This window comes from Natrix helvetica (genome assembly GCF_964273705.1).
Source record: "Natrix helvetica genome assembly, chromosome: 16".
NCBI classification, from domain to species: Eukaryota; Metazoa; Chordata; class Lepidosauria; order Squamata; family Natricidae; genus Natrix; species Natrix helvetica.
In genome coordinates, this window is record NC_138563.1 from 9,642,648 (window position 1) to 9,656,268 (window position 13,621).

A 13,621-nucleotide genomic window follows, 5' to 3' on the forward strand; every position below is an offset into this window, starting at 1 on the left:
AGAGGCATTCTAAAAGAAACACCATTCCCGGCGCGAGGAAGAAGCCAATCAGCGCCGAGAGGGCGCGGCCCGAACGCAGGCTTCATTAGATGAATATCCCTGAGGGGTGTGGCAAGGCAAGAGGACAGGGCGCGGCCGCCAGGGATTAAGCCAATGAGCGCCGAGAGGGCGTGGCTCTCTTTTTAAGAGGAGCCCCCCTGGAAGGGCGTGGCCGCCGGGCAGGAGCCAATCCCGGGCGGCGGGGGCGTGCCCCGGGCGGAAGCTTTATAAAGGGCGGCGCGGCGGGGCGCGTGGCGAGTGCGTGCGGTCCGCGCGGCGGGGCTGACGGTCTCTTTCCCCCTCCCTGCAGCAGGGCTGGGCTCGGCCATGTTCAGCTGGGTGAGCCGCGACGCGCGGCGGCGCAAGGAGCCCGAGCTGTTCCGCACCGTCTCGGAGGGCCTGAAGCAGCTCTACGCCGGGAAGCTGCTGCCGCTGGAGGAGCACTACCGCTTCCACGACTTCCACTCGCCGGCGCTGGAGCCGGCCGACTGGGAGAGCAAGCCCATGGTGCTGCTGGTGGGCCAGTACAGCACCGGCAAGACCACCTTCATCCGGCACCTGCTGGAGCAGGACTTCCCCGGCATGCGCATCGGGCCCGAGCCCACCACCGACTCCTTCATCGCCGTCATGGGCGGGGAGAGCGAGGGCGTCGTCCCGGGCAACGCGCTGGTGGTCGACCCCCGGCGCCCCTTCCGCAAGCTCAACGCCTTCGGCAACGCCTTCCTCAACAGGTGAGGGGCTGGCGCTCTCCAGCTGCAAGGGAGGGAGCGGGGGAGGGAGAGAAGAGAGACCGATCTTGAGGACTAGAAACACTGCTGCAAGGAAGGGGGGCGGGGCAGCCGGGAAGCAGGAGAGTCTTTTGAGCCTGGGCTTGAGGACTAGCAACACTGTTGAGGTTTGCAGATGTAGGGGCAGCAAGGAGGGAAGATCTTGAGGACTAGAGCCCCTGTTTTTAGCTTTGCAGATGCAGAGGGGGCGGGGAGGAAGGCCTTTTGACTCTTGGTCTTGAGGACTGGGAGCAATGCTGCTGACTTTCCAGCTGTAGTGAGAAGCAGGGAGAGTCTTTTGAGCCTGGGCTTGAGGACTAGCAACACCTTTTAGGTTTGCAAATGGGAGGCGGGGGCAGCAAGGAGGGAAGAGGACTAGATCCACTTTTTTAAGCTTTGCATATGCAGGGAGGAAAGAGGAGGCTCTTTTGACTGATCTTGTGGACTAGAAACACTGCTGTTGGCTCTCCAGCTGCAAGGGGGTGGGGCAACAAGGGAGCAGGAGAGTCTTTTGAGCCTGGGCTTGAGGACTAGCAACATCTTTTAGGTTTGCAGGTGGGGGGGGCAGCAAAGAGGGAAGAGGGCTGACCTTGAGCACTAGAACCACTGTTTCCTGGGTGGGGAGAGAAGGTCTTTTGACTGATCTTGGGGACTGGAAATGCTGCTAGCTTTCCAGCTGCAGGGGGAAGCAGGGAGTGTCCTTTCAATCTGATCTTGAGGACTAGAGCCACTGTTTTTAGCTTTCCGGGTTGGGAGCGGAAGCAGGGGTGTCTTTTGACTCTGGTCTTGAGGACTAGCAACATCTTTTAGGTTTGCAGATGGGGGGGCAGCAAGGAGAGAAAAGAGGACTGATCTTGAGGACTAGAGCCACTGCTTTAAGCTTTGCACATGCAGGGTGGGCAGGGAGGAAGGAGGGTCTTCTGACTCTGATCTTGAGAACTAGAACCACTGTCTTTAGCTTTCTGGATCCAGGGAGGGAGCAGCGGAGAGGAAGGGAGGGTCTGATCTTGAGGACTAGAACCACTGCTGCTCAACCCTTGGTGGCTTTAAGGTGGGTGGACTCCGACTCCCAGAATTCCCCAGCCAGCCATGGGAAAAGGTGCAGATTTTTTTTTCTTTGCAGCCGAAAGGGGCACTTTGGTGCCCTCCTGGTGCCAGGTAGTCAGGACAGACCCAGACTACAGAATCTCAGAGTTGGAAAGGGCCCTTGGAGGTCCTCTAGTCCAACCCCCTTCTAGTCCAGCAAGAGACCCCCATTCCTAGAAGGTTGTTGATATATTTAATTTATATGCTGCCCATCTCACTGATCAAGAGACTCTGGTTCAGCATAGAGCTGGATAAAAGGGACAAGAGAGGCCAAGGACTATCTCCATCCAATTATGGTGCCAAGCCAGGTTGACTTAAACCCAGTTAGTGGCATTGCCAAGCAGCTGATTTCACCCCATCCCTGCCCCAGGGAGGGCAAATTCCCCTTGAGTTCATTTGTGCTTCTATGAATGGCCTCCACAGTCCATGGGGAAATGCTATCGTGGGACTCAGCCACCACATCCCGAATGATCAGAATGAACAGAGCTGGAAGGGGACCTTGGAGGTCTTCTAGTCCAGCCCCGCTGCTCAGACAGGAGACCCTATAGTATTTTGAACCAATGCCTGTGCATTTCTCCTCTTCACTTCTGAAGGCGAGCCTTTCCTGGGATTAATTGTCCTCATTGTCAGGAAATTTCTCCTGAATACGTGTCTGAATTGGCATCGGAGGAGGGAGGGTCAGAGGTCAGCAAGGCTCTCTTGCAAAAACATCTGAGTAATGCCCCCCCCCCTCCTTGGTGTAACTCCACCGGAATTCTCTTCTTTCTGAATCACTGCAAACCCCGGGCGTGGCTCCTGGCTGGAAGCTTTGCCTTTTGCTCCCAGCCTGTGCCCGTCTCGGCTGCTCGGTTGCCCCATTGGAGGCATCTCCTGCCCAGCTTCCTTTCCTTGGCTTCAGGCTTGATTTCTCTCTCATTGGCCTCGCGACGTCCGGTCTCACCCCACCCCAAAGCCTTTTGCAACTCTTACAAAATCTTCTAAAAATCACAAGTAAATCTTCAGTGGGCTTCCTTAATTGCCAAAAACCCATGATCTATTCTTCACCTTAGAAAAAACTCTGCTTTGGAATGGAGGGTGCAAAATAAAAAACGGGTTAAATCGGCCTTTTTAAAAGTCCAGAGTTTTGGTCCATTGTTCTCTTCATTGCCGGTGCTTGGAGGCATCTGCCAATTATGTTAGCCAAACAGCGTCATTAATTCACAAAAGAAAAGAGAAAAATTCCTGGAATGCTGGCTTTGCAGCTGTAGAAACATGATTTTTTTAAAGGAAGGAGGTGGGGGAAATTTACAAATATTAAAAATAGCTCAGTGTGTTCTGAACTTAAAAGCCCAATAAAAATAATTTGTTGAGTGTTTCTCCTTGCTTAAAATCAGGGATATAAGTCCAGGGATGGATGCAGGCAGGCAGGCCTGGCTTCCATTTGAAAACGTTTGCAACTTTTTTCTGCTGTGTCAGATATTGGTTTTGTGGTCTGGAAAAAGACTTTGTGGGCCTGGGATCAGCCCATCCATCCGTAGAACTTTCTGCGGCCTAAATTGTTGTCTTCATGTAACACAAACGGAACCCAAACTTTTTAATTTTGCAACGGCTTAGGCTGCTTTTTCCCCCAAACTTTTAAGATGGGTGGACTTCAGCTCCCAGAATTCCCCAGCCAGCTGTGCTGCGAGTTGAAGCCCACCAAAGTTTGGAAAACGCTGCTTTGAAGTTGCCGAAACTCTAAACTCTCTTCCACAAATACACCAGCGTTTTTTTTTAAAAAATCTGCCAACTTTAGCATGTTGTGTGAAATGTGGGCACCGCTGCGTCCTTTTCCTGGTGAAACTCAGCTGGCTGTGTGAATGCACATCTGCAGCATTGGGAACTCAAACACAGGCTGAGCTCTGGCGAGGACCGTTGCTTGGGTAGCTTCCCCCCAGGATTTTGCAAAAGGCGGCTTATGGTTTTCGGGATCCTTGTCCATTGGCAGAGTTTGCAAAAAAAGCTAAGACTCCTTACAGGCCCCCCCTGTGGGTTGGACGGTCTTGCACAGACCAGTTGCTGGGCGTCTGAAATTCGAATTTCAGTCCTGGGCAGGCAGGTTTGGTGCCAGAATGTCTGCAAGGTATCCACTCCCCACCCTGTCCAGTCGTTGGGGGAATGCCCGGCTTAAAGAGAAAGTGATGATCTCAATATTCTCCATGTGGCTCAATGGAATGGAACACTCCCCTTCCCCCCCCCCCCTTCAAGGCAGGAGCTCCCGGGGTCAAGATTTTGGTTTTGGCCTGGTTAAAAAGCAGCCCCTGCCAGAGACACCACGATCTCACTTTATTGTTGTAGCTGAGAAGAAAAATTGGAAAGCAAGTTTCGGTAATGACAAAGGAGAATATTTGTAGTCAGGGTTGAATTGAGACGTCCTTGGTTGGTTTCTTGCAGATGTTTTGCTACCCAACTAGGTAACAACATCCGTGCTAGAAGGGAATGGGGTTTGTGGAGTGGAGGAGGGGGACTGTGGAGTCCTTGCTGCTCTCTGGTCTTGGTCGTTTTCTTGCGGACGTTTCATTGCCCAACTAGGTAACATCACCAGGGACAGAAGAGAGTGCAGAGTGGAGGAGGAAGAGTAGTTAGGACAGTGAAGGCTGTGGGGTCCTTGGTGCTCTTGGTTGTTTTATTGAGAATTTAGAATAGAAACACCTGCCAACTCTTTCTCACCCTATGAAAAATTGACCTGTGGAATTCATTGCCACCAGGCATGAAACACTAAGTCAACTTTGGAGAGATTCTTTACCACACCAGTTCCAGCATAGGGGAATAAAGATAGTCCTCAATTTACACCACAACTGGGAACGAAATTTGTGTTGCAAAGTAAGGCAGTTCAATTAAATTGTGCCTGGTTTTTACATCCATGGTTGTTAAGTGAATCACATCTAGTTGTTAAGTGAATCCTGTGGCCGTGAAGCAAGTGTGACTTCCTCCCTTGACTTTGGAAAGCCCACCAAAATCTTGAAAGCCCACCAGAGTTTAACAGAGTTGCAAGGGACCTTGGAGGTCATCTAGTCCAACCCTCCCGCCCAAGCAGGAGACCCTTCACCATCCCTGACAGAGGGGCAGCCCAGTCTCTCCTTGAAAGCCTCCAGTGATGAAGCTCTCACAACATCCGAAGGCAACTTCTGTTCCATGGGTTGATTGCTCTCACTGTCAGGAAATTCCTCATTTCCAGTTTTTAATCTCTCCTTGGTCACTTTCCATCCATTATTCTTCAACTGGCCTTTGGCTACTTTGGAGAATAGCTTGATCTCCTAACTCCTCTCTGTGGCAGCCCCTCAAATATTGGAAGATGCTCTCCTGTCTCCCCTGGTCCTTCTCTTCCCTAGACTAGCCAGGCCCAGTTCCTGCAACCGTCCATCGGATGTTTTAGCCTCCAGTCCCCTCATCATCCTGGTTGCTCTTCTCTGCACTCTTTTCTAGAGTCTCAATATCAGATTAACGAAGTTGGAAGGTCATCTAGTCCAACCCTCCCGCCCAAGCAGGAGACCCTACACCATTTCTGACAAATGGCAGTCCAATCTCTTCTTGAAAGCCTCCAGGGATGAAGCTCCCACAACTTCTGAATAACAGAATATCAGAGTTGGAAGGGGCCTTGGAGGTCATCTAGTCCAACCCCCCTCCCCGCCCAAGCTGGAAACCCTACTGATCGATGGCAGTCCAGTCTCTTCTTGAAAGCCTCCAGGGATGAAGCTCCCACAACTTCTGAAGGCAACTTCTGTTCCATGGGTTGATTGTTCTCCCTGTCAGGAAATTCCTCCTTATTTCCAGGTTGAATCTCTCCTTGGTCAGTTTCCATCCGTTCTTTCTCGTCTGGCCTTCAGGGGCTTTATATTGTGGTGACCAAAACTGGATCCAATATTCCAGGTGTGGCCTTACTAAGACTTTACAGAGTGGTATTAGGACCTCCCTTGATCTTGATGGCATCCCTCTCTTAATGCAAGTACCCCAAACAGGATCAAGGTAGGATTACATTGTTTTTCTCGCGCTTTCCCGTTTCCCACGATGAAGTTCCTCCAACTCCCATTGAGCTTTCAAGCTTTGCAACATGGGTTTTCTTGCGCCAACCGCACGGATTTTGACATCTTTGCCTTTTTGTCATCCTTGGCGATTTTACAGGAAGGGAAGATCTATTTCTTCAGAAGCCAACTAAGATAGTCTCACTTTCCAGAGTGTTGAAAGAGTTCCTCATTCTCACAGCTTTTGGGCCGAGGGGGCCATTACAACCCCACAGTTGGTCTGGACTACAACTCCCATCGCCTCCCCAGACAGCACCAGCTCCGGGGAGGCAAATGTTCCGAGGGGAAGGTTCTCCCCTCCCGTCCCCTCCGCTGCCTTTCCCAGCCTGGGTTTTCGGTCCGCCTCGCATGCCACTTCCCTCCTGCCAAAACCACAAACCATTGTGTAATCCCGAAAAGGATGTGGTTTGCGGCTACTGTGGGGGGGAAAGTCCAGAGGTAGTCCTCGACTTACGACCCCAATGGAGCCCAACATTTGGGTTCCTAAGCCTAATGGTTGCCGTTTGAGTCCTGCCCCACTTTACGTCTTGCCGTTGCCGTTAGGCACATTGCAGGTGTTTAAGTTAGTGACATTAAGTGAATTGGGCTCCCCCTCCCACCCAAACGGAATCACGTCACACACACACACACCGGGATACCGCATCATGCCGTCATAAGTATGAGCCGGTGGCCAATCTGGCTTAGGATCGTCTGACCTTGGGGATCATAAACGTGAAACGCATTTTAAAAGGTTCCCCCCCCCCCCCAGGGCCATTGTAGCTTCGAACAGTCAGTAAATGAATGGTTGTAAGTCGAGGATTACCTGGAAAACCTTCCCAGAGTTTCATGTGTAAGAAAAACCTGGGCGAAAAAATTTCTAGCGTCTGACTCGGGCAAAAGCAGGATGGACTAATGGTTGGATCCACTGGTTGGGGCTGCCTCTGTTCCTCCGGAGGCCGGTTTCTGTGCCCTTTGACCCCGCCTGGCCTCAATGCTTTTGCCCCAGAGCAGGAGTCTTGCTATGCCAGGTGGCCTGGGCTTGGGACCCGAAAGCAGAGAGTCAGAAATATGCACCCAGGCCCTTGGATTTCCCTTCATTCTGGGTTGGGTCTCTCTCTGTCGTAGGATTCCCTCCGTTCCTTCTTAGTATCCTAGGACTATCTCTACGTGGTGTATCTGATGAGTCTCGATGAATGTATTCTATTTTATTTTGCCTTATGTACATTGAGAGCTTATGCACCAAAGACAAATTCCTCGGGTGTCCAATCATACTTGGCCACTAAAGAATTCTACTCTACTCTACTATTTCCTATTCTGTGTTCTATATTCTTCTATTCTCCCCTATTCTCTTATTTCCTATTCTGTATTCTATTCTATTCTCCCCTATTCTCTTCTATTTCTATTCTCTATTTTCTATTCTCCCCTATTCTCTTATTTCCTATTCTATATTCTTTATTCTCCCCTATTCTCTTCTATTTCTATTCTCTACTTTCTGTTTCTATTCTATTCCTATTCTATTCCATTCTCTTATTTCCTATTCTGTATTCTATATTTTTCCATTCTAACCTACTCTGTTCTCTTATTTCCTATTCTGTACTCTTTATCCTCTTCTCTTCTCTTCCCGTTTGTCCTGCCCTCGGTGCTCCTCTCCCAGAGCCCCGAGGGCAGGACAAGAAGCAGCAAATGGAAACTTACCAAAGAGAGACGCAATCTGGAAAGGAGGCCTTTCCTGTCAATGGGGACAGTTTGCCTCCAGGCGTTATGGATGCTCCATCACAGGAGGCCTTCAAGAAGAGATTGGACAACAATCTGTCCAAAATGGTATAGAGTTTCCAGCTTGAGTTGGACTAGATGACCTCTGAGGTGCCTTCCAGCCCGAGGGTCCTATCTTCCATGTCTCAGCGCATTCTCTGGAACTTGAAGCTTGTCATATCTCTGGGATGTTTTGGTAGTTCGCAAAGGAAGGGTTGTATGATGGATTGAGGTTTGTGTGTGTGTTGGGATTGCACACAAAACACCAAAGGAGCTTTTTTTCAAGACGCAACTGGACTTCATTTTTCTTTGAAGATGTTTCGCTTCTCCTTCTAGGAGCTGCTTCAGCTCTGACTGGATGGTGGGGAAGGGAAGGATTTATATTCCTTGCAGACAGCTGGACATTTGCATCCTTTTAGAGGGTCGTTGAGGCCACTTGGGGACTTATCTGTGTCCTCAGGGTCCCCTGAGTGGTGCAGATGGGCGTGGATCCTTCTTGGGAGCGCTAAGAGGACTGTGTTGGTAGACTGGAGAGAGATGGTGTACATTGGGGAAACAAAACAGCCACTTCACAAACACATGGCACAACATAGGAGAACAAAGGACCCACCAGGACTCCATCCATTATTCCATCTGCATTTAAAGGACAAAGCCCACTCTTTTGAAGACCACAAAAGTTCCATCTTTTGGACAGAATGCTGGTTTGAAAGAGGGGTCAAAAGGGCCAAATATGTCAAAATTGAACAGCCCTCCCTCAACAGAGGGGGAGGGATACAACACCATCTATCTCCAGTCTACAACACGGTCCTTTCAGCAGTTCCAAGAAGCCCCCACACCCATTTTCACCGTGACCCCACAGATAAAGTTCCAAGTGGCCTCAAGGGCTCTCTAGAAGAACGCAACTGCTTCCATCCTTCCATTGCCCCCCAACATCCAGTCAGAGCTGAAGAAGCTTCTTGGATGAGAAGCGAAACGTCTTCAGAGAAAAACTAGAAAGTCCAGTTGCCTCGGGGGGGGGGGGGGGGGGAGAGAAGCACATTTGGGTTCCCCCCCCCAACACTGGTCATCTAAGGAGGTTTTGAGGGGTCAAAATGGGAAGCTTTGGGGTTTGCCCACCCCTGAAGTCTCAGTTTAATAGACAAGTCAATCTCCTAAATTTTGCGCGGAGGGGAATGACCAGTTCAAGCAGGAAGGCAAAAATGGTCATTTCTGTCCCTGCTCAGACCAGCCGCCTCCTAATCCTGTCCCTTCACTTCTTTGCAGGTTTATGTGTGCCCAGCTCCCAAACCCCGTCCTGGACAGCATCAGCATTATTGATACGCCGGGCATCCTATCCGGGGAGAAGCAGCGGATAAGCAGAGGTGAGGATTAAGAAGATGTTGTGTTGAAGGGTTAAGATCCTGGGTCTCCCTTTTTGCAGGACCTCTTCTAACCCTCCCCACCCCCCCAAGAAAGAAAAATATATATAGGTTTTGAACAGAGGTAGTCCCGTATTTAGTGACGGCCCACTTAGTGACCGTTCACTTAAGGGCCATTCGGAGTTGCATCGCTGGAAAAAAAAGGCCATTTTTCACACAACTGTTGCACCTTTTTCCCCTCGGTGACGTGAGCAATATTTAGGGGCTTGGGAACCGACTCATATTTATGACGGTGGCCTTGTCACTTGGGGGGGGTGTCATGTGATTTGGCCACCTCCCGACAAGCAAAGTCGTTGGGAAGCTGATGCAACTTGGGAACTGCGTTCCTGTTCTGAGCAAGGCTTCCCAAAATCACGAAGCAGACTCCTTGTCCCCACAAAAAACCCTTTTTCTATGGAGATCATGTGAATTCCTCTCATTCACATCCACCGGCAAACGATCTTTCAAGGGTGAATTCACAACCACAGACCTTTATCAGGCTTGGGGAGCTGCCAGGCGGATATCTTCCAAACTCCATGCTGTAGCAGCAATTCCTTGGCAAGAAGTCAGGAATAGATCTTCAATCTGATGAATTGAACTGTCTCCTGCAAACTCCACTCCCCTGTTGCTCCTCTTTTCTTTCCTCTGGGAGGGACCATTCATCGTCCACCTGTGGCCTTCCGCAGTGATTCACTTAACAAACGTGGCAAGAAAGATCGTAACACAGAGCAAAACTCATTTAACGTGTCTCGCTTAGCAACATAAATATTGGGCTCCATTGTGGTCATAGGAGAGGACATCCCTGCCCTATACTATTTCAGACAAATTGGATGTCAAGTCACTTCTTGAAAACCTCCAGTGAAGGAGTGCCCAGAGCTTCTGGAGGCAAGCCGTTTCACAGAGGTCTTCTACTCCAACCCCCTGCAGAAGGCCCGCTACCACTCCAGACAAGTGACCTTCCAATCTTCTAGAAGCCTCCAGTGTTGGGAGCACCCACCACTTCTGGAAGCAAGTCGTTCCATTGAATAGTTAATTGGTCTGGGGTCTCCTGCTTGATCAAGGAGGCTGAACTAGAAGATCTCCAAGGTCCCTTCAACCTCTGTTATTCTGTGAGGATTTCCTGCTTGAGCAAAGGAGGCTGGACAAGAAGACCTCCAAGGTCCCTTCCAACTCTATTATTCTGTAAGGGTCTCTTGCTTGAGCATGGGGCTGAACTAGAAGACCTCTAAGGTCCCTTTTAACTATTATTTTGTAAGGATCTCCTGCTTGAGGAATGGGGGCTGGACTAGATGACCTCCAAGGTCTCTTCCAACTGCCAGGGTGGGGGGGATTGTAGTTTCCCGTGTTGGGTAGTGGATGAAATGTATCACCGGCCAAGGACTCAGTTGGATAAAAATAGCTGCCCGTCCTCAAATGCTTTTCCTTCTTTGACGGATCTCGGGCACTTTCACATCCCAAATTCTCCATCTGCCCCCCCACCCCTCCTGGCCACGGTTTGGGACTCCGAGCGCTGCATTCCTCTCTGCGGGAACGCAGGATGGAAAGTTTCCTGGCTGAGGCGAAATCCCCCCGGCGTCCTCGGACGGTGTGGGCAGGAAACGCTGCGATCCATGATAAGGCCCGGCTTGACCCCAGCGGGCGAGGAATCGCAGGCGTGGCACCAAGCGAAATCCAGCGCTGGAGGTTTGGCTCTGGCTTTGGAGCCGACGATTAGACAGGATACCCCTCTGCTCCGCAGGGCTCAATGCCATAGTTCTTCGGTTATAATCCAGTGAGTTTTGGATACCAAATATCCTCCTTGTGAGAGGCATCTTGGAGTCTTAGTGGACAACCAGCTAAACAGGAGCCAGCAGCCAAAAAAGCCAATGCAATCCTAAACTGCATCAACAGAGGGATACAATCAAGACCAAGGGAGGTCCTAATACTACTCTATAAAGCCTTAGTAAGGCCACACCTAGAGTACTGGATCCACTTGTTGTCCCCACACTATAAAAAAGAGGTTGAGACTCTGGAAAGAGTGCAGAGAAGAGCAACCAGGATGATGAGGGGACTGAAGGCTCAAACATCCAATGAACAGTTGCAGGAACTGGGCCTGGCTAGTCTAGGGAAGAGAAGGACCAGGGGAGACAGGAGAGCATCTTCCAATATTGGAGGGGCTGCCCCAGAGAGGAGTTATGGGGTCAAGCTGTTCTCCAAAGCCCCCAAAGATCCAGAGAAGGAAGAATGGATGGAAACTGACCAAGGAGAGATTCAACCTAGAAATAAGGAGGAATTTCCTGACAGGGAGAAGAATCAACCCATGGAACAGAAGTTGCCTTCGGACGTTGTGGGAGCTTCATCCCTGGAGGCTTTTAAGAAGAGACTGGACTGCCCTCTGTCAGAAATGGAGCAGGGTCTCCTGCTTGGGGGGGGGGGGGGGGTTGGGGGTTGGACTAGATGACCTTCAATGTCCCTTCCAACCAACTCTGTTCATCTGTAAACTACCACCAAATGCCCAACCCTGGATGGGAAATTTACATTAAATGGTTTTGCCTTTCAAGGGGAACATTTTTCTCTGCTGTTGCTACAGTTTTCCACAGGAAAATCTCCGACTTTTTAAGAGTTTAATTGTTCCATAACGTGAAACTTGGCATCGATGAATAGTTTTAAGTGCCTGGGGGTGGGTATAAATCTAAGCTTTGGGCATTTTTCCAGGTAGCTTTCTGGGTTTGTTTGTTTTTAAGTGTAAATCTTGCCTGCTAAAATTGATGCATTTGTGTGTTTCTTTCCTCAATTTTCCGTGGCAATTGTAAATACTGAGACATAAGCCTCCGCGTAAATCTGCAGATTGGTAAAAATACAGCCCTTTATTTCTGAGTTGTTGCAAAGTAGGGAGAGTGGTTAGACCAGGGGTGTCCAAACTTGGGAACTTTAAGACTTGTGGACTTCAACTCCCAGAATTCCCCAGCCAGCCAGCTGGGGAATTCTGGGAGTTGAAGTCCACAAGTCTTAAAGTTCCCAAGTTTGGACACCCCTGGGTTAGACCATTGCTAAAAAATGCAGTTCTTTGGCTCGGTTGAGACCCTTGCAAGGAAATATGGTCATAAAAAACGGTCGTAACAAAAGTCACTCTTGCCTGCTGATTTCAGCCCAATAAGTTGGTTTCTGTAATACAGTCCTCCTCTTAGGACCACAATTGAGCCCAACATTTCTGTCGCCAAGCGAGACATGTGTTAAGTGGGCTCTGCCCCGTTTTACGACCTTTCTCGCCAAAGTTGTTAAGTGATTGGCTGCAGTTGTGAAAGCAGCAACACGGTTGTTAAGTGAACCTGGCTTCCCCATTGACTTTGCTTGTCAGAAGGTCGCAATAGGGGATCACGTAACCCTGGGACACTGCGGCCGTCATAAATGTGAGTCAGTTGCCAAGCGTCTGAATTTTGATCACATGACCTCAGGGATGCTACATCCTCTTTTAACGACCCCATAATCCCTTGTATGGGGGTGGCGTCTGGGCAACTGAATGGAGCTAGCAGAGTGCTTTAATGGCCGGATGCCCTTCCCTGTTGCCAGTGTGGAGTTTTGTTCAGCAGATATATTCTCATTGTGCCCAGAGAGAGAAATATCTGCTTCTACCTAGGATTGAACTCACAGCCTCCTGATTGTGAGGGGAGAGCTCCACCTCTAGGCCACTGCACCACTCACCTCAGGGATGCTACAATGGTCGCAAATGTGAAAAACGGGCATAAGTCATTTTTTTCAATGTCGTAACTTCGAACAGTCACAAAACAAACTGTCATAAGTCAGGAACTACCTGTAACCAGCTGTAGAATATTTCACATTTTTTCCATCTTTTGGAGACGAAACAAAGCAGACCTGCTATACGACGCAAAATGCCTGTTATAAGACACTCAGTTTTTTGAAAATCAGTGATTTGTTTGACTCTAGAGAAGATGTTGAGCAGAGAAGATGTTGAGCTGATATGATACTGAGACCCTAGAAAGGGAAGAGCCACAAACATGATTAACAGAGTTGAAAGGGACTTTGGAGGTCATCTAGTCCAGCCCCCCCCCCCCCCCACCTAAGCAGGAGACCCTACACCACTTCTGACAGATGGCAGTCCTGTCTCTTCTTGAAAGCCTCCAGTGATGAAGCTCCCACAACCTCCGAAGGCGACTTCTGTTCCATGGGTTGATTGTTCTCCCTGTCAGGAAATTCCCCCTTATTTCCAGGTTGAATCTCTCCTTGGTCAGTTTCCATCCATTCTGCCTTCAGGTGCCTTGGAGAATAGCTTGACCCCCTAACTCCTCTCTCTGGCTGCCCGGCAAATACTGGAAGATGCTCTCCTGTCTCCCTTGGTCCTTCTCTTCCCTAGACTAGCCAGGCCCAGTTCCTGCAACGTCCATTGTCTGTTTGAGCCTCCAGTCCCCTCATCATCCTGGTTGCTCTTCTCTGCACTCTTTCCAGAGTCTCAACCTCTTTTTATAGTGTGGGGACCAAAACTGGACGCAGGATTCTAGGTGTGGCCTTACTAAGGCTTTATAGGGTGGTATTAGTACCTCCCTTGATCTTGATTGTATCCCTC

General features: G+C 49.8%; 1 protein-coding gene across 1 annotated transcript in view; it reads left to right on the forward strand.

Annotated features, from left to right (window-relative positions):
* Positions 1-306: 306 nt before the first annotated feature.
* EHD1 (EH domain containing 1) overlaps positions 307-13,621 on the forward strand; it is a 28,105-nt gene continuing 14,790 nt past the window's right edge. Inside the window, exons 1-2 of the mRNA XM_081967818.1 lie at positions 307-770; positions 8,927-9,024. Coding sequence (XP_081823944.1) covers positions 367-770; positions 8,927-9,024 — 502 coding nt within the window. The 5' untranslated portion in view covers positions 307-366. The remainder of the gene's footprint in view (positions 771-8,926; positions 9,025-13,621) is intronic.